Genomic DNA, 20,169 nt, shown 5'->3' on the forward strand with positions numbered 1-20,169 from the left:
TAGAGGTGGAGGAAAAGATATTTTAAATACATTTTGTCTCTCACCATGAGCATGCTTCAGTAAGGTCTGTGGTGACATTTCTCATATTAGGCTGCCTGAAGACCAAAGGCGCTGGGGCAGGCATGGCCAAACTTGGCCCTCCAGATGTTTTGGGACTACAACTCCCATCATCCCTAGCTAACAGGACCAGTGGTCAAGGATGATGGGAATTGTAGTCCCAAAACATCTGGAGGGCCAAGTTTGGCCATGCCTGCCTAGGGGGAATGTGGCTGGGGTCTGCATATTGGCAGTGGACAACTCCAAACTCCAAACGCACAGTTGATCATGACTACATGGCTATATTTCTATGGAACAGAGGAGCAGCATATGAAATAGTGGGAAGGGTACGTATGGCTAGATTAAGAATCCAGGGGGGAGGGGGGAGGGGGAGTTCAGGTTCCCCACATATGCTCTGCACTAAAGCATTTCAACCATGGTAGTTGTTTTAAAAATGTGCTCTAAGCGGTTATAGTCATTTTACAAGCTTTCATATAATGGTGTGGTGAATTTTAGTGTGCCGCAATTGTAAAAGGCTGGAAGGCAAGTGATGTCTACTTTACAGCCCTAAGTATAACATTGTTAGGAGTGGGGCAGGGGTAGGCTTCATGTCTGAGACCTTTCAAAGTCCTGGATCCAGTGTGCATTCCATTCCTGGAACAGCCAGGCTAGCTTCCTGCTGGTGAGGTAATGGTCCTCTTAAGTATGGGCCATTAAGGTAATGAACGAAATGCCTCTGTGCCAGCTAGCAAATGGGTGCACCCCCACAGTCACTCAATTCACTGGTAGTGAGAAAGACAAAGGCCAGAGTTGGGAGTTGTGTGTGCAAGCTAGAAGCGGCCAAGAGACACATGCTGTGCCCAATTTCTGTTGGGATCCAAGGCTGTGGCTATGGGAGAAGACCCTCTTGGGGTGTTAATGCTGTGAGCCCCTCCATCGTAGGCTTAGGTTGTATATAGGTGTAAAATAAACCATATATCATAAAGACACCAGCGTCACCACTGTGCCTCATTCAGAAGGGAACGAAACCTTGGGTAAGCGCCTAGAATCTTGCCTTGCTCGGAGACTGGGGTGGCGTGCAACATTATATTGGTCTGTACACTGGTCCAAAAAGCAGCAGGAGGCTTCTGATGTTGGTAGAAGCCATCTGGCCTACTAAATTAGAACAAAGCTCAGCCTCAATATTTATGTTCTGCAATGGCCCTTGTTATGTTCTTGCTTGTTTTGAAGCTATATAACTCAGTCGTTACTGAGATGGCCTAATACAGGGTTTCCCAAACTTGGGTCTCCATCTGTTTTTGGACTACAATCCCCATCATCCCTGACCACTGGTCCTGCTAGCTAGGGATGGTGGGAGCTGTAGTCTCAAAAAACAGCTGGAGACCCAAGTTTGGGAAACTCTGGCCTAGTACGTGTGTGGAGAACCCTTTGGGCCTACAGCTGTTGTTGAACTACAACTCCCAAGAAAGAGGCATTATCACATTTCAGCCAGGTAACAGCACTTGAAATGAACGCAAATTGGAACTGGTTAGGGATGTCACCTGGAGAGAGGTCTGGATCCTGGGGAGAATCCTGAGGCTGGGACTAGACTTGAGGCCAAGACCAAACTACAGTGTACCTCAGGTTACATACGCTTCAGGTTACAGACGCCGCTAACCCAGAAATAGTACCTCAGGTTAAGAACTTTGCTTCAGGATGAGAACAGAAATCGTGCTCCGGCGGCATGGCAGCAGCAGGAGGCCCCATTAGCTAAAGTGGTGCTTCAGGTTAAGAACAGTTTCAGGTTAAGAACGGACCTCCGGAACAAATTAAGTACGTAACCAGAGGTACCACTGTATAGGGAAGCATGCCTTCTCCGTTAACATATTAAATCAAATGTGACTTTTCCAAAATGTGAATAAAGAGAATGTGTTTGTAATGGGAAGCGTAGTTGTTCGTAACTTGGCAAAATGCTTCTTCCTGAGGGGTTTGCAATTCGTATTCCATGGACCGCCAACAGTCTCCAGCTCATTTGCCGATGGTTCTCCAAGGACAGCTCTTGCCATTTCATCTTGGCTTCTCTACTGTGTTTCCACCAGTTAAATCCTATTAAAATGCAACAGAAATGTGTTCTAAATTCTCTCAACAGATCTTTGTGGTATAAGGAAGCTGCCTTGCAGGGTTTTTATTATTATTATTGAATTGCCTTGTCAGCGTGATGGAGGTAACCACATGTCATAAATGGGAAAGTGCTCCACAAACTAATCTAATTATTATTATTATTATTTGCAGTACAGTTCCACTAGACAAAAGAGGAGGGAGAAGTCCCCACTCTGTCGAAACTCTTTGCTTTAGACATTTGCTAAACGCTGCTGGAATCAGTGCCTGATTCCAATTTATGATATGGAAGCTGTTCCCATAAATAGTTAACATTTGGCTTGAGTTTGGAGGCTGATTAGAAACATTTACAGTGTTTCAGACAAAATTTCCTGTGTTTCGGTTTTCTTTGTGTTTCACTGCCAGCTTTTGCTTCTGTATTAAATGAACCTGAATATATTACTTTAGGCTATATCCTGCATTTTAGATCCCCTCCTGCCACATTTACTCCCTCCCCCCTCCCCCCCGGTCCTCTTTGGCATTCTGAAGAGAAAAACAAATCATAGAAGAACAGCTACCCTCTGCATACTTGCTTTGATATCACTTGCTTTTAAATAAATGGGGCTTACTTTGAAGTCAACATATGCTGGAGACAGGCAATAGGCTTTTGTTTTTAAGTTTTGACTCTCACATGATACAGTAGGGATACCCAACCTGGCGCCTTCCTAACATTGCTGGACTAAAACTCCCATAATTCCTGGCCACTGGCTATGCTTGTTGGGACTGACGGGAACTGCAGTCCACAACGTCTGAAAGGCTCCACATTACCATCTATGGTAATTTAGTGTTTTTTGGCGGGGCAGGGGGCTTCAGGGGGGATTGTGCTTCAAACTAAAGCTATACAAGGAAAATGATTTCAATAAAAACAGAGCTCAGTGTCCCAAATTTGTGAGGATAAAAAATGAATTACAGATAAATACTTTTACTGTTCAATCCTATCTACTTCTCCTCAGAACTCCCATTTAGTCCGAAATACTCTAAGTGTATTTATGGTATTGCACTGTTATTTACTTGTTAGCCTCCTGGGCATAATACAATAATGACTTGTTTTATAACATAAAAATGAAAGGTCTCAATATCTTTTGGAGAATTTTAGTAGAATCAATTAAATTAAAGATGGGAACTCCCCAAAGCCATCTGAGTATGAAGGATTGAAAGTTCCTTTGATTTGCTAAGAGATCTCCTCAATTTCCCATACTTTACTCAATCAACCGTTAATCTGGGGTGAATTTTACACCACCATTGTGATGCTATTGGAAATATGAAGGTGCTAGTAAACAACAAAAACTGTTTCTCTCCTTCTAGTGGGAACCAGCTCTGAGTTTAGGCTGTCCAATAATACAGCAGCTGGATCCAAAGAAATGGGGTATCTGCTTACATACTGCACATACTGGAGAATATATTGCATTTTTGCAATTTAGGGAGAGTTCACAGCTGCAAAAACCGATAACGCTTGCAGCTCAGTGTTTAACTTTTATTATATCTTGGAGGGGAAAAAAGAGTACATTTAAAAACCTGAAACACACAATGGACTTCACAAAAAACATTTTTTTTAAAAGTTTATATTTGCACTGCTCTTGTCTGGAAGGCACTGTCTCCTAGGGTTGGTGAGTCTGCGGAGAAGACAGGACTGTTTGGTTGTAGAGTGAGGAATTTCCAAGGAAGCAGTATGGCATTTCCTGCCCATGGCTACAATCCTGGGGATGCAGGACAGTCATAACGAAGCCAACTATCATCACCAGCACCCCAATGGTAAGGATCAGGGCAGAGAGAAGGTTGTCTGAATGAGTCCATCGCTCCTCGGAGAACCTCAAGTAGCAGGCGGCAGGCAGGATGAAGACCAGTGGAGTAGCACTGAGCACCCCCTGCAAGCAGGAAGTAAAACACCAAATATGCATTTGTGGTGTGTTGCAGAGGCACGCTCCTGAAATTAATTCTATGCAGAGTTTAGAAAGAATGGGGTGGAAATCACAACGAGGAACCAGTGAACTTAAGGAACTTGTTCATTGATTTCAGTGGGCAAGAGTTACTCTGGGCAAGACTTAGCGGTTGTCACTTACTCAAACAAAATAAAAACAGGCATCTGCAAGACTCCTCAGAATGGAGGAAGCGACTTAATAATTTTGCTTGAACAGGGGCTTTAGAATGCCCCTTCATTTTTCCCCAGGGGAAAAAACGTATTTCTGTAGCTTCAGACAAAAGTCCATCATCTTGCCACAAAGAAGCACAGCACCAAATCTCTTCCTTAAGCATATCCTATTAACACAATAACAATTTGAGGAAACAGTCTATTTCACTAAGCCAAAACAAAACAAAAAATTAGTAGTTGAAAAATCCCCGTGCACTTACATTTAGCTCTAAAACTATTCCCAGGCAATCATACACTAATGATACACTTGTCGCTAAAGCAATGACGATGACTGTCAGAGCAACGTGGCAAATGGTTGTAAGGTTTCCATCGAAAAACACATTTGCGAGGACCTGAAACAGAAGCACAGTTCTAAGTACTGTTATGATGTGGCATATTTTAATTTTCTCATTCTGGTGTTATGCACAAGCCAAAGGAATGGATTACAACTGAACACCAGACTTCAATGAAAGGCCCTTGCCCCCAAGGCACCCAGGTTCACATAATTATTTATTTTTAAAAGCGTTTCCAGAGTAACACATAGCTGCTTTTAAATTGGCCAAGTATGAATTTTTTTGTACAGGTGGAAAAATAGATCAATATTTAGATTATGGACTGTTTTTTGGTTCATTTCCATTTAAAAATAAAATAAAAACAAACCTAGGCAGAGGGTTAAGGATCCAGTATACATCAGGACAAAACTGAGGTCATGTACTTCCAAAAAGAAAACAAACATTGTCTTTGTCTGTCAATTAATCTACGTTCTGAACCGCTTCGAGATCTATGGGTATGGGGTGGTATACAAATTTACTAAACCAATAATCAAATAAATCTTACATTTCCATGAGCGTATGCTTATTCCAACATTCTATAAAAAGCATGCAAACATTTCAGAGAACGTTTGTTGGATTTAGTTCCATCCTATTATATCCTACAATAAGTGATTTTGTACATAATAGTAATACATCGGAATCCTTGGTTACATATGCTATACCTTCTCCACTGAGCCAGACAGCACTTGTTGCTTCCCATTTTCAGTCACTAGTATATGTGATGCTATTAACTTAATAATATGGCTACCATCTTTTTTGAGCAACCACCCTCTGCACACAATGCCATAAAGCAATGGAAATTCCAGGGCATTACATTTTGGGAAAACTAAGATGGCGGCTAACCCTTCAGTCACCCAGAATGAATGAATGTGTCACCGAAAGAAGTGGCCCCCAGCAATTGCCCAAGAAGACTGGGTGGTGTCACTGAGTCTGCTTGCATTGCAGCCATTGCTTAAACTAAGGAATATTCAGTCTGATTAGGTTTCTGTCTAATATGTCCTATTGTCTATTTTAGCCAAGGATGTCAATAAGTGGACTGAAATGAATTCTGCAAGAGGATTCATCGCATCTGATTTCTTATTATGGCAACACAACATAATTGTAATTTCCGTAGCAGCAGTGTAGAAAACATTAATTTGATGGAACTGTGTTCTAAAACTTCATCCTTGGGCACTTATCACAGCTCACTGCATTGGGGGCTTCAGAAATTAATGGTGACTCTCTGCAATCTAAGACACAGGTGTGATTAACACTCACCTCTCTGGTAACAAAGCATTCTATTGGAAACGTTAAGATGACAGTGATTCCATAGCAAAACCTCCCAAACGTGGCAAGGTCATCATCTCGGCAATAGTTCTCAAATATGTCTCCTGAAGAAGTGGCAGACAATGAAATTAACTTTGTAATGTGCAAGAGAAAACAGAAATTGTGAATACAGACCCAAGCATTCATGAGAACTTTTAAATTTGTTCTCAGTTAAATTCTGATAGTTCCAAAGAACAAACCTAGACAGCCACAAGTACTGGCTGGATTCCAAAGAGCATCTCTAGGCAGGCTTTTCTTCCTTTCTTTCCTTCCTTCCTTCCTTCCTTCCTTCCTTCCTTCCTTCCTTCCTTATCAAATCACAATGTGTTTGGGAAATCCCCTCTGGTTCAATAGTTGTTTGCCACGAGACACGGTGAACTTCTATTTTTGAAACATATGCCTTCGGTGTATGGCCCTAGCAGCACGGACCATTTCTGCTGTGATCACTCTACAGAATTCGTTCTTAGCTATGAATGCGAGGGGCACTGCGTATTTTCTGCTATTGTGGTTTTTTGGGTGTGAGTGTGTGTGTGTGTGTGTGAATCATTTCCAAAAACTAAATCTTGTAGCCGAGCTTGTGCTCAGCATCCTTTGCACACCAAGGTTGCTTTTACTGTAGGAGTATTCCTGGCATCTGAATTGGGGTCAGGGTGCAAGGTGCTTTCAAGATGAATAAAAACGCATGGTCGAAGCAGACAGATTTCCTCTGTAGCTGTTATTCTTGTGACAAGAACAATCACTTAAGGAAGAGCAGGGCAAGGAATCTGGGCGCACACACTTCCCATGCCGCAGGATCAAAGCTGGAAGGCTTCAAATATGCAACAACCTCTGAAGCGTTTTCTATGTATAGGAGTGCTTACGGGATTGTTAACTTAGGAACTTTGGAATGTTACCTTAGGGGTTTTCGCACTCTGCGCACAGAACTATAATAGACTGTATGTGGCGGCTATAGCCAAGGGCCTGGGGTGTGGCACAAGTGAAGAACTGTAGCCATTGTCCGCATGTCCTGCTTGAAGGCTTCCCAAGAGGCACCTGCCTGGCTATGGTGGAAAACAGGATGCTGGGCTCATGGGCATTTGGTCTGATCCAGCAGGGCTCTTACGAATTATGTTAGCTCTATGCCCAACTCCACCTCTCCCCCATCTCATGTGCAAGTCTTCCAAGAGGCAGATTCCCCCATTCAAGGTTCTCTGCAGACATGGAAGTAAATAGATTGAGAAGGACTGGTTCTGTGTGATCGTCTACTCCAGGAGCAGGCATCATCCTGTAACCTTCCAGGTGTGTCCAACTCCCATCAACCCTAGCCAGGATAGCCAATGGTCAGGGATGACTGGAGTTGTAGTCCAGCAACATCATGGGAGGCCCAGAGGTTCCTCATTTCTGTTCTACTCTTCATCTGGTACAAGCTGGATTGATTCGGCTGGTAGAGTACGAGCCTCTCAGGCTCAGGGTCGTGGGTTCAAGCCCTATGTTGGGCAAAAGATTCCTGCATTGGCATGGCTCCAAAGAACATTGTTTTACAGAATTCCTCATGCTCCTGCAGCCTGGCAATATCATGTTTCTGTTTGTTCAAGAGGTTTTTCAAGCAGAAGAGTATCCTTGGGCTTTCGCCTGGTTTGCTCTCACCTTGTCCAAGGAATGGAATTGACCTTTCTGTGAGTGGAATACACCTTCCATATGCGAAGGGACAACTTCAGCACCAGTTCATAATCATTAGCATTATACTTGCTCTTTAGAGCAATATACACTACTTCAAGTTCAGGATTATCTTTGGAGAATCTTCAGTATATAAGCCTGAGGTGTGGATATATAAGAAGCCATAAGGCTGGAGTGGGGAACCTCATGCTCAGGGGTCAAATATGGTCACAGCTGGTCTTCAGTCACATCCCTCAACAGCCCTACTTCAGGTCCTCCTTGAGTGCATTTGCCTGGCTAGAATGTGCCCTTGAACTCTTGGCTGCTTGGATGGAGAGAGAGGAGTGTGCGAGTCTGTGCCAAAACTGGGCTACTGTACAGAGGTAAAGCTTACATGGGTTTCTCCACCCAATTTTGCCTCTGGTCCCACCCATCCATGTGGCCCCTGGAACCTGCTCATGTGGGGATTTTGTTCTGAAAATAGGTCCCCTAGATATTTCTTTGGGGTTTTGTTTTTTAAGTAGGTTTTGCAGATGCTGAATTCCGTACCAGTAGTAAATCCTACACAGAATACCCACAGTCTTGGGTGAGGGAATCTAGGAGAAAGGCTTAATGTGGGTGAGAACTGTCAGAAAGCCAAGGTAAACAATAACTATAACCCGGAACAGAATAACTTACCTTCTGTGTATTCTCTAAAGGTCACATACCCGCACGTAGCGAACAACAAGCTGACAAACACAGCAAACGAGACGGACACATGCGTGACACGGGCCCAGTTGCTGAGTGTGGGTTCTTTCAGGGAGCCGTAAATTAAGAAACTATTGTGGTGGCAAATGAATGCTGGAAGAAGCACAACAGTATTTTTATTTTTAAAGCAATCATGTGCAATATACAGTATATATTACTGAGTCAACTAGATTTGGTGGAAATGTACTGAAAAGCAGAGGAAAGGCAAGCTATTGAAAACAATGGGCTTGAGCCAAAGTAAAGCACAATGGAAGAATTGTGTACATGTTTTTTGCTCCCCCATTGAAATTGGTGGGAATTAAGGGCAAACTCCATAAAGAAGGCTGATCGCCGAAGAATTGATGCTTTTGAATTATGGTGCTTGAGGAGACTCTTGAGAGTCCCATGGACTGCAAGAAGATCAAACACATCCATTCTTAAGGAAATTAGCCCTGAGTGCTCACTGGAAGGACAGATCGTGAAGCTGAGGCTCCAATACTTTGGCCACCTCATGAGAAGACTCCCTGGAAAAGACCCTGATGTTGGGAAAGATTGAGGGCACAAGGAGAAGGGGACGACAGAGGACGAGATGGTTGGACAGTGTTTGCGAAGCAACAAACATGAGTCTGACCAAACTGCGGGAGGCAGTGGAAGACAGGAGTGCCTGGCGTGCTCTGGTCCATGGGGTCACGAAGAGTCGGACACGACTAAACGACTAAACAACAACAAGGGCAAACTAGATGTTATGTGCAATGCTTGGCAGCTACTGAACACAGTAGATGTGCATGTAGGATCCTTCTCTAGCTTGCCTTGCAGAACTTTCCTGTGTCCTGACGTCACAACATTCTGTGTGTCGCAGTTTCTACCCTACAGGATTGGCTGCTGTCGGCGGAAGGTAGGGAAAACACGTTGCGTTGCGACATCAGGACATGGGTAAGTTCCACGAGATGTCACTGGAAGTGGGAACCAAATAGCTAGGAGCAGCCATGTGTTTATAATAATGCCTACTTTTGACCCTTAAAGTGCTTGACTTTGGTTGGGTCCAATGATGGCGTTGGTACCCCCTGCTCCACTTTGTTCTACAGTGGAATAAAGTAAAGGTGCTGCTGTGGCAACCTCTGGGAGCAAGAACGCCTTCCTGAACACTTTCTAAGGAATTCCCTAACTCCCAAAATTTGTACAGATGGAAATGTCTGTAGGACGTGGCATTTTTCTTCTCTCAATGCTCCCACTACAGAAATGTTGCACAGTAGGGCTGGGTGATCGATTGATATATCATTCAAAACTGGTTTGAAATCTGTAGAGTGGTATCAGTTCCATAATTTTTGTCCTGGCAACATACTGCGAATCATGATGTATGTGAGTGTGCACAGGCTATACCAAAATCACCATGTGGGAAAAACCATGAAGCCAGCCAATGCTTCTACATAGCTCCATCCTTATTTCAGGCATTGTGATTTATCAGTATATTGCAATGTTTAACTGGTGATGTATCACAAAGTTGAAAACGAGATTATCGCCCAGCCCTATTGGACAGTTAGAAGAAACAAATTTAACAAGCGCTTCATTAGGGAATCTCGTTAGAAGAGAAGCACAAAGGGAAAGAGGAAAATGGGAAGAACCTTCAAAGTTGGTCTGATCAGTGGAAGAAAGGATGTAATCATTCAGACCCGTTTTGCCCTAAGACAAAGATAAAGGACAAATCTGGTCAAGGGTTATCCTTGTACGTTACAAAAGCAAACCCGGATTATTCCAGCAAAGATGGTGATCAGGTGGGTAGCTCAAAGGGATAGCAAAATGGCAGTACTCCAGATGTTGTTGGAATATGGTTCCCATCATCCCTGGCCATCAGCTGTGTTGGCTGAGGATGATGGGAAATGGAGTACAACAACATCTAGACGGCCACAGGTTAACTGCCCCTGCTCGACATTTCCAACAAATCCATCAATACTTAAATTAAAACGTTCGCAAGAAAAATAAAAAACAAATCTGGAAGAGTAAGAATCTCACTAATGCAAAGGGAACCTAAGAGTGCTACATGCGCTGCAGATATTAAAGATATTAAAGAAATGCTGCCAAACACGGCACGTACCAAATGACATCACCCCGATGGCTTGGGCTGCATTGGGCTTTGCAAACACCCACGGATTTTCTGTTTGGGTTCTGGAAAAGAAAGCAGCATTTGAGAGGTTGCCACTTCCACCAGGAATAACTCTTAAAAAAGAAAAGAAAAGCAAAAGCTGAAAGTCAGGAGTAGGAAACCTGTGGCTGAGGAACTGTTGGACTGACTCCAACTCCCATCAGCCCCAGCCAGCTTGGTCAGGGGTCACAGGGGCTTTCCCCCCAGCAACATGCTAGCCACTCTTGCTCTAAACAAACTGCCAGGGCAGTCACAGAACCACAGAACTGTAGAGTGGGAAGTTGACCCCCTGAGGGTCAACTAGTCCAACACCCTGCAACGCAGGAATCTCATGTCAATTGAAGCACAAACGCTGAAGAGATTTTTTTATGAAATGGAAAGTAAAAAGGCTTCCCCCTTCCGCCCCCTTGCAGCCATCCAGCTGTTTTCTTGTTAATCTGAACTATAGCTAGCGACAGCAAAACTTTCACATCTCAGTCTACCTGCAGCTTTCTGGACTTGTCTGTGCTCGGTTTAACCTGCCTTGGGCCCCTTGAGGAGGGCAACGGGGGCACAATAGCCTAGGGTCTCATACCTTCAGCGCTGCAAATCAACGCTGACAAACTATGTTCTAACTAAGAGAGAAAATGACAGCAACAAAGGGTGCAGTGAGATAGGAGAGGCTCAATTGGATTTGTAGTCTCTGGCTCTCTCAGGCTGAAATCCTAAACACACTTATTTGAACCGACCACGGGGTTCCTTCTGAGTAAATCTGCGTATGACTGCTGCCTGGGAAAAGCCCTTCCATGCATCATTATATAATTCATTCATTCATTCATTCATTTATTTCATTTGTGGTGTAGTGATTAAGAGTGGTAGCCTCGTAATCTGGTGAACCGGGTTCGCTTCCCTGCTCCTCCACGTGCAGCTGCTGGGTGACCTTGGGCTAGTCACACTTCTCTGAAGTCTCTCAGCCCCACTCACCTCACAGGGTGTTTGTTGTGGGGGAGGAAGGGAAAGGAGAATGTTAGCCGCTTTGAGACTCCTTCGGGTAGTGATAAAGCGGGATATCAAATCCAAACTCCTCCTCCTCCTCCTCCTCGGAGCCCAGGGTTTTCCTCCTCCCATTTTTATCGTCACAACAACCCTGTGAGGTAGGGTTAAGAGTGATTGACCAGCCCAAGGTCACTCAGCGAGCTTCATGGCTGAGTGGGGATTTGAACCCTGGTCTCCCAGGTCCTAGTCCAACACTCTAGGCACTACTACCATGCCAGCTCTATACCTGTTATGTAGTGTAGTTTCACCCTGGGCCAACAGGGGGATACTGTATATAGTTTTCACTCAGGTCTGTAGATAGTTTTCACTCAGGTCCGCGGCAGTTATTTTAGGCGGGAACTCTGGGCTGTTGTGGTTACAATGTTGACAGCCGGCTGCCTATAAATACAGGCCGGCTGAGCTGTTCGCAGTTAGTTCTATTCCAGCTTACCATAATAAAGAGCTACTTGAAGAAATCGCTGTGCCGGCTGCTATGTCAACCCACGACCTAACACTGGCGACGAGGATGGGATTGATGGACATCAGAGCACAGCCAGATGCGGCCAGCCTCTGAACTGAGCTGAATCACTGAGCTGAATCACAGAGCGAAATCACTGAGCGAAATCACTGGGCAGAACCAATTCAGAGCTGACTGTTCTGGCTAGAGCACTGTGTTCCATCCATCGCCCTTCACGCCGGCATCGGAATCATGGCTTCACTTGTGCCTCTACCGCCGTTTGCGCCAGCCTCTGAATCATGGGACTCCTACCTCGCTCGGTTCGACTGCTACCTCCAAGCCAACGAGCTGACAGAAGTATCACAGGAGCGGAAGCGGGGCCTATTCCTCAGCCTCTGTGGGCCTGAGGTGTTTGAGACGGCCCGAGCGTTGGTTGCGCCTGAAGCAGTCCAGGCAACACCATGGGACACGATCCAAGAGAAGCTCCGCAACCACTACGCACCAAAGCCGTCCAAGATTGCTGCCCGCCATGCGTTCTACCACCGGAACCAGGCAGAGGGGGAGTCAATCAACAACTACACCACCGCCCTGCGACAGGCTGCAATGCACTGTGAGTTCCGAGACTTAGACGATGCCCTGATGGATCGAATCGTCTGCGGGGTCCGGGACATCCATCTGCAACGGCGCCTCCTAGCCAAGCCAGACCTCACGCTACAGAAAGCCATTGAGGAGGCTGTGGCCTCAGAAGCTGCTGAACGCTCCGCCCAGGAGATCCGCAAGTCCAGCAGCCCGCGTCTTGCTAGGGAGCCAGTTCCGGTGCATCATGAAAAGGCCAGCAGTGAGGAGGCATCCTCCAGTGAAGACGATGACGTGCACCAGACAAAGCGGGAGCGCAGGAAGTTCCAACAGAAGTCCAAGGGCCAACCGGAATGTGCTGGCTGCGGAGGCAACCATTCCCGTGCCAAGTGTCGATTCAGAGACGCCATCTGTAGGAAGTGTTCCAGAAGGGGCCACATCGCTAAGGTCTGCCGATCGGCTCCGTCTGACACCCCCCCTTCATCGATTCGCAAGTCCAAGTCTTCACTCCAGTCTGCCAAGGAAAGTTGTTTCGCTCTCACCAACTGCCGCTGCCCGTCTGGAACCACGATTGGCCAAACCGACTCGCCTACGCGACGCAAGCTGAACGTCACGGTGCTCATTGAAGGAGCTCCATGTGACATGGAGATCGACACCGGGTCTGCCCTGTCCATCGTGTCATGGAGCACCATCAAAAGACTGGTACCCAGAGTGTCCAAAAGGCAACTCGACTCTCACCGCGTACACCTGAGAGACTACCAGGGAAACGACATTCCCGTGGTAGGCGTTGGCCGGTTCCGGATCGCCTTCAAGGATTTTTCGGGCCTGCTCCGGTTGGTGGTGGTCGAAGGTCAGCGGCCAAGCCTCCTAGGGCTAGACTGGTTTGATGCCCTCGGCCTGGAAGTCACCGGCATCAACTGCATCTCTAACGCAGAGACTGAGGGTCTGGTCAAAGACTTTGCCGAGGTTTTTGACGGCACCTTGGGCCAATATACAGGTACGCCCATCTCCTTTAGCCTTGATCCACAAGTCGCCCCCATCAAGCTAAAGCCACGCCGGGTTCCCTTTGCTCTCAAGGCTAAGGTGGATGAACAACTGGACAAACTGATCGCCCAAGGAGTTTTGGAGCCGGTTGACCACGCAAAGTGGGAAACCCCCATCGTCACGCCTGTCAAGCCAGATGGGTCGGTGAGAATCTGCGCTGACTACAAGTGCACGATCAACAAGGCACTTCAGCAGCACGCTTATCCGGTTCCTGTTGTCCAACACCTGCTGCATTCCCTGGGTGAGGGTAAGGTCTTCGCTAAGCTGGACCTTGCCCAAGCCTATCAACAACTGCCAGTCGATGATGCCACTGCTGAAGCCCAGACGATCGTCACCCACCGGGGGGCTTTCCGTTGCCGCCGGTTGCAGTTCGGGGTGAGTGTGGCTCCTGGCATCTTCCAAAGCCTTATGGAGCGTCTCCTGCAAGGGCTTCCGGGCGTGGTACCATATTTTGATGACGTCTTGGTGTCTGCAGACTCACACCAGCAGCTGTTCGAGCGCCTCCGTGCCGTGTTGACCAGGTTCCAGGAGGCCGGGCTCAAGGTAAAGAGGGAGAAGTGCCAGATCGCCGTTCCACAGGTAGAGTTCCTGGGCTATCTTATCGATGCCTCCGGTCTTCATCCAACCACATCCAAGATCCGCGCTATCCAGCAGGCCCCCACCCCAAAGAACAAAACGGAGTTGCAGGCATTCCTGGGGCTGCTGAACTTTTATAACATGTTCCTGCCCCACAAAGCCACAGTGGCTGAGCCTCTTCACCGACTCCTTAGCACTAAGACGCCTTGGGCCTGGGGTCATCGGGAGACGGCGGCCTTCAACGCGGTCAAGGCTCTCCTTTCTTCAGACAGTGTGCTGGTACAGTACAGTGAATCCAGGCCGCTGGTCCTTGCCTGCGACGCCTCACCTTTTGGCATCGGTGCTGTCCTTAGTCACCGTTTTCCAGATGGAAGAGAAGCACCGCTCGCCTACTTTTCCAGGACACTATCTCCGACGGAACGGAATTACAGCCAGCTCGACAAGGAGGCATTGGCACTTGTGGCTGGAGTGAAGAGGTTCCATGAATACCTCTATGGCAGGACTTTTGACCTCATCACTGACCACAAGCCACTCCTGGGCCTCCTCGCCGGTGATCGTCCAACTCCACCGGTCCTCTCACCACGCATGCTGCGATGGACTGTTTTCCTGGCTGCCTACCACTACCGGCTCATCCATCGCCCGGGGAAATCGATGGGCCATGCCGACGCCCTCAGCCGTTGCCCTCTTCCAGCATTTGTGGAAGACCCGGCTCCAGCTTCATCGCTCCTTCTGATTGAGGATCTTCCGGCAGCGCCTGTATCGGCTGCCACTGTGGCCTCCGCATCTGCCCAGGATCGCACCATCAGCCGTGTGCTCAACTGGGTGTGGAGGGGGTGGCCACAAGGGCCTTTTGCATCGGAGTTCCAGCCCTTCGCAACCAGACAACATGAACTCTCAGCTCATCGTGGCTGCCTGCTGTGGGGAGACCGCGTCGTGATTCCCCAGGGACTCCGTCAGCGCGTCCTGGAGGCTCTGCACGTTGGCCACCCGGGAATTGTCAAAATGAAGGCGTTGGCTCGGTGTTACGTCTGGTGGCCTAATATGGACGATGCCATCACTGCCTGGGTGTCCGCCTGTCAAGCGTGCCAGGAGTCGAGGCCTGCACCACCGGCAGCTAAGGGACACACCTGGGAGACGCCAAAGACACCCTGGTCGAGGGTGCACATCGATCTGGCTGGCCCCTTTCACGGCCGGACCTTTATGGTAGTGGTGGACGCCTATTCCAAATGGCTGGAGGTCGCCCTGATGCCCTCCACCACTACCGAAGCTGTCATCCGGGTGCTGCGAGGCCTGTTTGCAACGCATGGGTGTCCTGATGTCCTTGTCTCTGACAACGGACCGCAGTTCACGTCAGGCACGTTTGAGCGGTATCTTTTGGGACTGGGCATCCGCCATGCCCTAACGGCACCTTTTCATCCATCCAGCAACGGGCAAGCGGAAAGAATGGTGCGCTCGACAAAAGAGGCACTGGCGCGCCTGGACCGGGGAGACTGGCATGAGCGGGTCGCCGAATACTTGTTCGTGCAACACATCACCCCTCATGCGGCCACAGGGAGGAGTCCTGCTGAACTGCTTATGGGCCGCCGCCTCAGGTCACCGCTCGACCGGCTACACCCAGACTTTGCCGTGGCTGAACCCCCAGGCTGTGCCAACGCACCACGGTCATTTGTCCCAGGAAACCAGGTCTTTGCCCGGAACTATGTGGGGGACATCCCTTGGGTGCCAGCCACAGTAGTGGGAGTCACTGGACCTCGCTCGTACCAGGTGGCACTCGAAGACGGACGCTTGTGGCGACGGCACATAGACCAGCTTAGGCGCAGGGTTGGGGACTTGGACACTACCGAGGTGCCCCCAACTGCGCTTGCGGCTCCAGAAGAGACACGTACAGATGGCGAGGCCCCACCTACACCTCCCTCACAAACTGCCAGTGTGGAGCCGAACCAAGCCGTTTCAGAACAGACTCAGACCACTCCACTTGCGGAGGCTCCACCCACAGCAGCGGATCCAGGGGAGTTGGTTCCAACGCCACCTAGGGTCGCACCACAGCCTCAGCGAGAACTGTGTGGCCCTCCGGACTTGGCTACCAGTCCCCGGCGGTCTGGCAGAGTTTCCAAGCGCCCAACTTATTTAAAGGACTATGTTGTTGGACAGGTATCACTGTTGGTCTAAGTATGGGAAATGTAACCGACATGCTTTTGTGCTTAATTGAACCATTACGCGTAGTGCTGTATATAAGGAAACCATTACGATTGTAACTAACGCCTTATCTCGGTGGGGAGGGGTGTTATGTAGTGTAGTTTCACCCTGGGCCAACAGGGGGATACTGTATATAGTTTTCACTCAGGTCTGTAGATAGTTTTCACTCAGGTCCGCGGCAGTTATTTTAGGCGGGAACTCTGGGCTGTTGTGGTTACAATGTTGACAGCCGGCTGCCTATAAATACAGGCCGGCTGAGCTGTTCGCAGTTAGTTCTATTCCAGCTTACCATAATAAAGAGCTACTTGAAGAAATCGCTGTGCCGGCTGCTATGTCAACCCACCACCTAACAATACCCATACGTGATGTTACAGGCCGAAGCCTGTGCATGGGAGAAGCAATTCAAGTTCCAAAGCAAACAGCATCACAGTTAAAGCTGTGCAATGCAAACAAATTTTTGCACAGCATGCCATTTGTGCATTTCTGAACTTAAACCACTTTGAATTTGGAAGATCAGATGAACCTCGAGAAGAGGGAGCTGGCACTGACTTTTCAAAATCTGACTGGGCCAAAAGATTCCTCCCCTCAAGAAATGCCAGTGGGGGGCAGGGGGTTAGAGAATGCCACCTTTCCATTATTCCCCTACTTCCCAAAATATACAGCGTCTTCAAATATAATTCTGCAAGTATAGTCGTACCTCGGTTCCTGAACGCCTTGGGAGTCGAATGTTCTGGGTCCCGAACGATCGAAAACCAGAAGTTGAGTGTGCCGGTTTTTGAATGTCCAGCGGGGTTTCCGTGGTTTCTGATTGGCTGCAGGAGCTTCCTGTAGCCAATCAGAAGCCATGCTTTGGAAATCGAACGTTTCGGAGGTCGAACGGACTTCCGGAACGGATTCTGTTCGACTTCCGAGGTACAACTGTACACATTTGCCTTCAAACAGGAGTGCAATAAAATGAGATAAAAACATTGCCAGAGGGCAGAACGCCCACCTTCAATAGTCAGGGGCTTCAGTCCTCATCTCTCTTGACAGGGGAGGCTGCTGCCACCTGCTGTCTCAGCCGCTGCACTTTCAGTGAACTGCAAAGCAGCAGCAGGACACAGCTGCCAGGCCAGAGAACAGCGCCCAGCTGTCAGGCTTTATCTCTGCCGCAGACAAATTAGCTTTTCCAAGCACCATTTACCTTGGAAGATGCAACTTCAGGTTTTTTACTCTTGCCAGTTCTATGAAGCTCCCCCTGCTCCAGAAAGTTTCTTTTGACATCCAATACTCTTCTCAAGTATCAATCAGAACCTGCAGAGCTCCTTAGCCACCACCTTTTCTTTTATAAATAACCCACCATTTATTAATTAGCAGTTATGCTGCAGATTATTCCAGCTTTGGAAATAAATGCTAGTGCCATTTATGGCCCTCTTTACTACCTCAAAGCAACACAATGGCAAGGGGTTGAAATGTGTTTCTTTGCTTATTTACAAAATGTGTGTGTGTGTGTAATTTGCAATATTCCTACCCATATACATTTCCAGGCCAGACAGGATGCCTCCTGCTCTGTTCCCGACAATGCTCCTAAGGCAATCCTTATACATGTGTACTGTACATTTCCATTGTCTTTCAAGAGGAAATAGAAGCAAAGTGCTGAAATATTGCCAAAATTAAGCGTCCGCATAACTGCTTTTCTGAAGCAGGAATTAAGGCTGACTACCTTATTAACTATCACACAAAGACACTCTCCTAGGCAGCTGTTATGTCCATGAGAAAAATAACTCAAAAGTTATTAGGACCTAATAAAAATATTACAAAGGGTCAGCTTTTCAAAGGTGTTTGGAATCCTTTCTCTCCTTCCATGTTTTACGGTGAAGCATCCAGTTGTAAGAAGAGTTCTGGAAATTTTGAAAGTTCAACCCCTCCATTTTAATATGCCCTAATAAAGGTCTTAACTCTTCTGTGACTAATTGATGTGAAAGAAAAGCACCTTAAGTATGTGAAAAATGCCGTTCTTTAAAGTAACCACAGGGACCCAGACATAAGATATTTGCCCCTCACCCCCTTTGCTGGTCATGGCTGGTGTGAGAAAAGAAATTCTTCTGGTCAGGAAACTACAGAACACTGAAAAAAGTTTAAATATAATGGAAACAAAAGCAGGGCATTTCCTCCTACACCCCCAATTTCATAAATAACACATGCAATTTTAACTTTTTCCATTACGTGATGTAATGGCAATTTTGAAATTTTAAATTTAAATAAAGACTATTGGTCAGTGGAAGATCATCTGCTTTGCCTGCAAAAAGCTCCAGGTTAAATCCCTGGTATCTTCAGGTAAGCTTGGGAGAGACCCATAGAGACACAGAATCATAGAGAGACACTGCCAGGCAGGGTAGACAATGCTGAGCTGATTTACTATTAGACAGCTTCCTAAGTGGAAAAAGTTCATCATGGCTGCTCCCATATCCATATTCCCAACAAGAGCCCAAAAATGCAAGCAACTGTTTGGATCTAGTATTTTACACACACACACACACACACACACACACACACAGGCTAATGCCCAATTTATTAGGCTCAGTATGACTGCAGTTCTAGTTTCCTGGGAATAAGCTCCAGTGAACTCAGAAGGATTGTAAGGCTCAAGTTGCAATCTATACTGAGCTTTGACCTTCAGCCCTCTGAAACACAACTTTCAGCTTTTAGTTAGGAATACGAACAATCTTATAGGGTTACTATTTAAACGGCTAGTGTAAAGTAGGCACTCTATTAAAGAAAAGGTGAGTAATACCCAACCTCTGCATGACTATTTCCCTCATCCCTTAGCTTCACTAATCAGTCACAAACAAACTTGGAAGCCTCCTTATATCCCTATAACAACAATAATAATTTTATTATTTGTACCCCGCCCATCTGACTGGGCTGCCCCAACCACTCAGGGCGGCTTCCAGCATATATAAAACATTAAACAATAAAAACTTCCCTAAACAGGGCTGCCTTCAGATGTCTTCTAAAAGTCAGGTAGTTGTTTATTTCCTTGACATCTGGTGGGAGGGCGTTCCACAGGGTGGGTGCCGCTACTGAGAAGGCCCTCTGCCTGGTGCCCTGTAACCTCACTTCTCGCAGTGAGGGAACCACCAGAAGGCCATCGGAGCTAGATAAAAGTGCCAAAGCAAGGTCAGTTTGTCAATTATCCTGGTGTACTAGCTCTGAAAAAGAAAAATGTACTTGAGCTGCAGTTCCACTACACTACTGGTTTCAGTTCAGGCATCATGGAAAACTGATTAAGGAGCCAAGAAGTCACCCTCTTAAGTCTGTAGCACAACTGGAGGTGGGGGCACTCAAGCTCATTTCTTTGTCATAGTGTCAGCACCACCAGAACTCACTGCTCATTTACCACCAACAAACCATCGCTTGATGGAGCAGCTGCATTACATCTGAATAGATTCTTTGTCTCATTGTCAAGCGATATTTTCTGGAGAGCACCAATGAAATATCCTATGACTAGGCAGCATTATTTTCCCTGTCATTTACTCTTTCTGTATTGTTTCAGTGGGTTTGGATTTTCCCCCAGCCATTTTTATTGTGAACACCGATCAAAATGGCAGCTGTGTGGGCCGAAAAAATCAGAAAAGGCCCTTTCCATCACTACCGTGATTCACCAAATCACCAAGTGTAATTCAAAGTGATGTTGCTGTGCTGCAACTTTCCTGCAATTTGGGTTTACTACCACAAGAGGCCTTCTTTTGTATCTTAAAACAAAACATGCAAACTCAGCTCTCCCTCAAGCTGGATCCAGCTCTCTTACAAAGCACCAACTGCCTCTAACCGTGACCTTTATTTCTCCCAGAGAGATTATGGAGAATGAGAAACGACAAGATTACTT

The 20,169-nt window shown here is 47.0% G+C and overlaps 1 protein-coding gene and 1 long non-coding RNA gene across 8 annotated transcripts in view; both read right to left on the reverse strand.

The window, feature by feature from the left end:
- Positions 1 to 3,625: 3,625 nt before the first annotated feature.
- SLC38A11 (solute carrier family 38 member 11) overlaps positions 3,626 to 20,169 on the reverse strand; it is a 30,178-nt gene continuing 13,634 nt past the window's right edge. For all 7 annotated transcript variants that reach the window (XM_081007701.1, XM_081007696.1, XM_081007695.1 and 4 more), the window contains 5 exons: positions 10,391 to 10,461; positions 8,251 to 8,412; positions 5,890 to 6,002; positions 4,522 to 4,653; positions 3,626 to 4,037 (listed from right to left, as the gene is read on the reverse strand). In XM_081007701.1, the coding sequence (XP_080863827.1) occupies positions 3,771 to 4,037; positions 4,522 to 4,653; positions 5,890 to 6,002; positions 8,251 to 8,412; positions 10,391 to 10,461 (745 nt within the window). In that variant the 3' untranslated portion in view covers positions 3,626 to 3,770. The remainder of the gene's footprint in view (positions 4,038 to 4,521; positions 4,654 to 5,889; positions 6,003 to 8,250; positions 8,413 to 10,390; positions 10,462 to 20,169) is intronic.
- LOC308479366 lies at positions 10,468 to 20,163 on the reverse strand. The gene is made up of 3 exons (XR_013987646.1): positions 18,837 to 20,163; positions 16,658 to 18,794; positions 10,468 to 11,699 (listed from the first exon to the last, which is right to left on the reverse strand). It is a non-coding gene; the product is annotated as an uncharacterized lncRNA (long non-coding RNA).

This window comes from Podarcis pityusensis (genome assembly GCF_964106645.2).
Source record: "Podarcis pityusensis genome assembly, chromosome: 1".
In the NCBI taxonomy this organism is placed as follows: Eukaryota; Metazoa; Chordata; class Lepidosauria; order Squamata; family Lacertidae; genus Podarcis; species Podarcis pityusensis.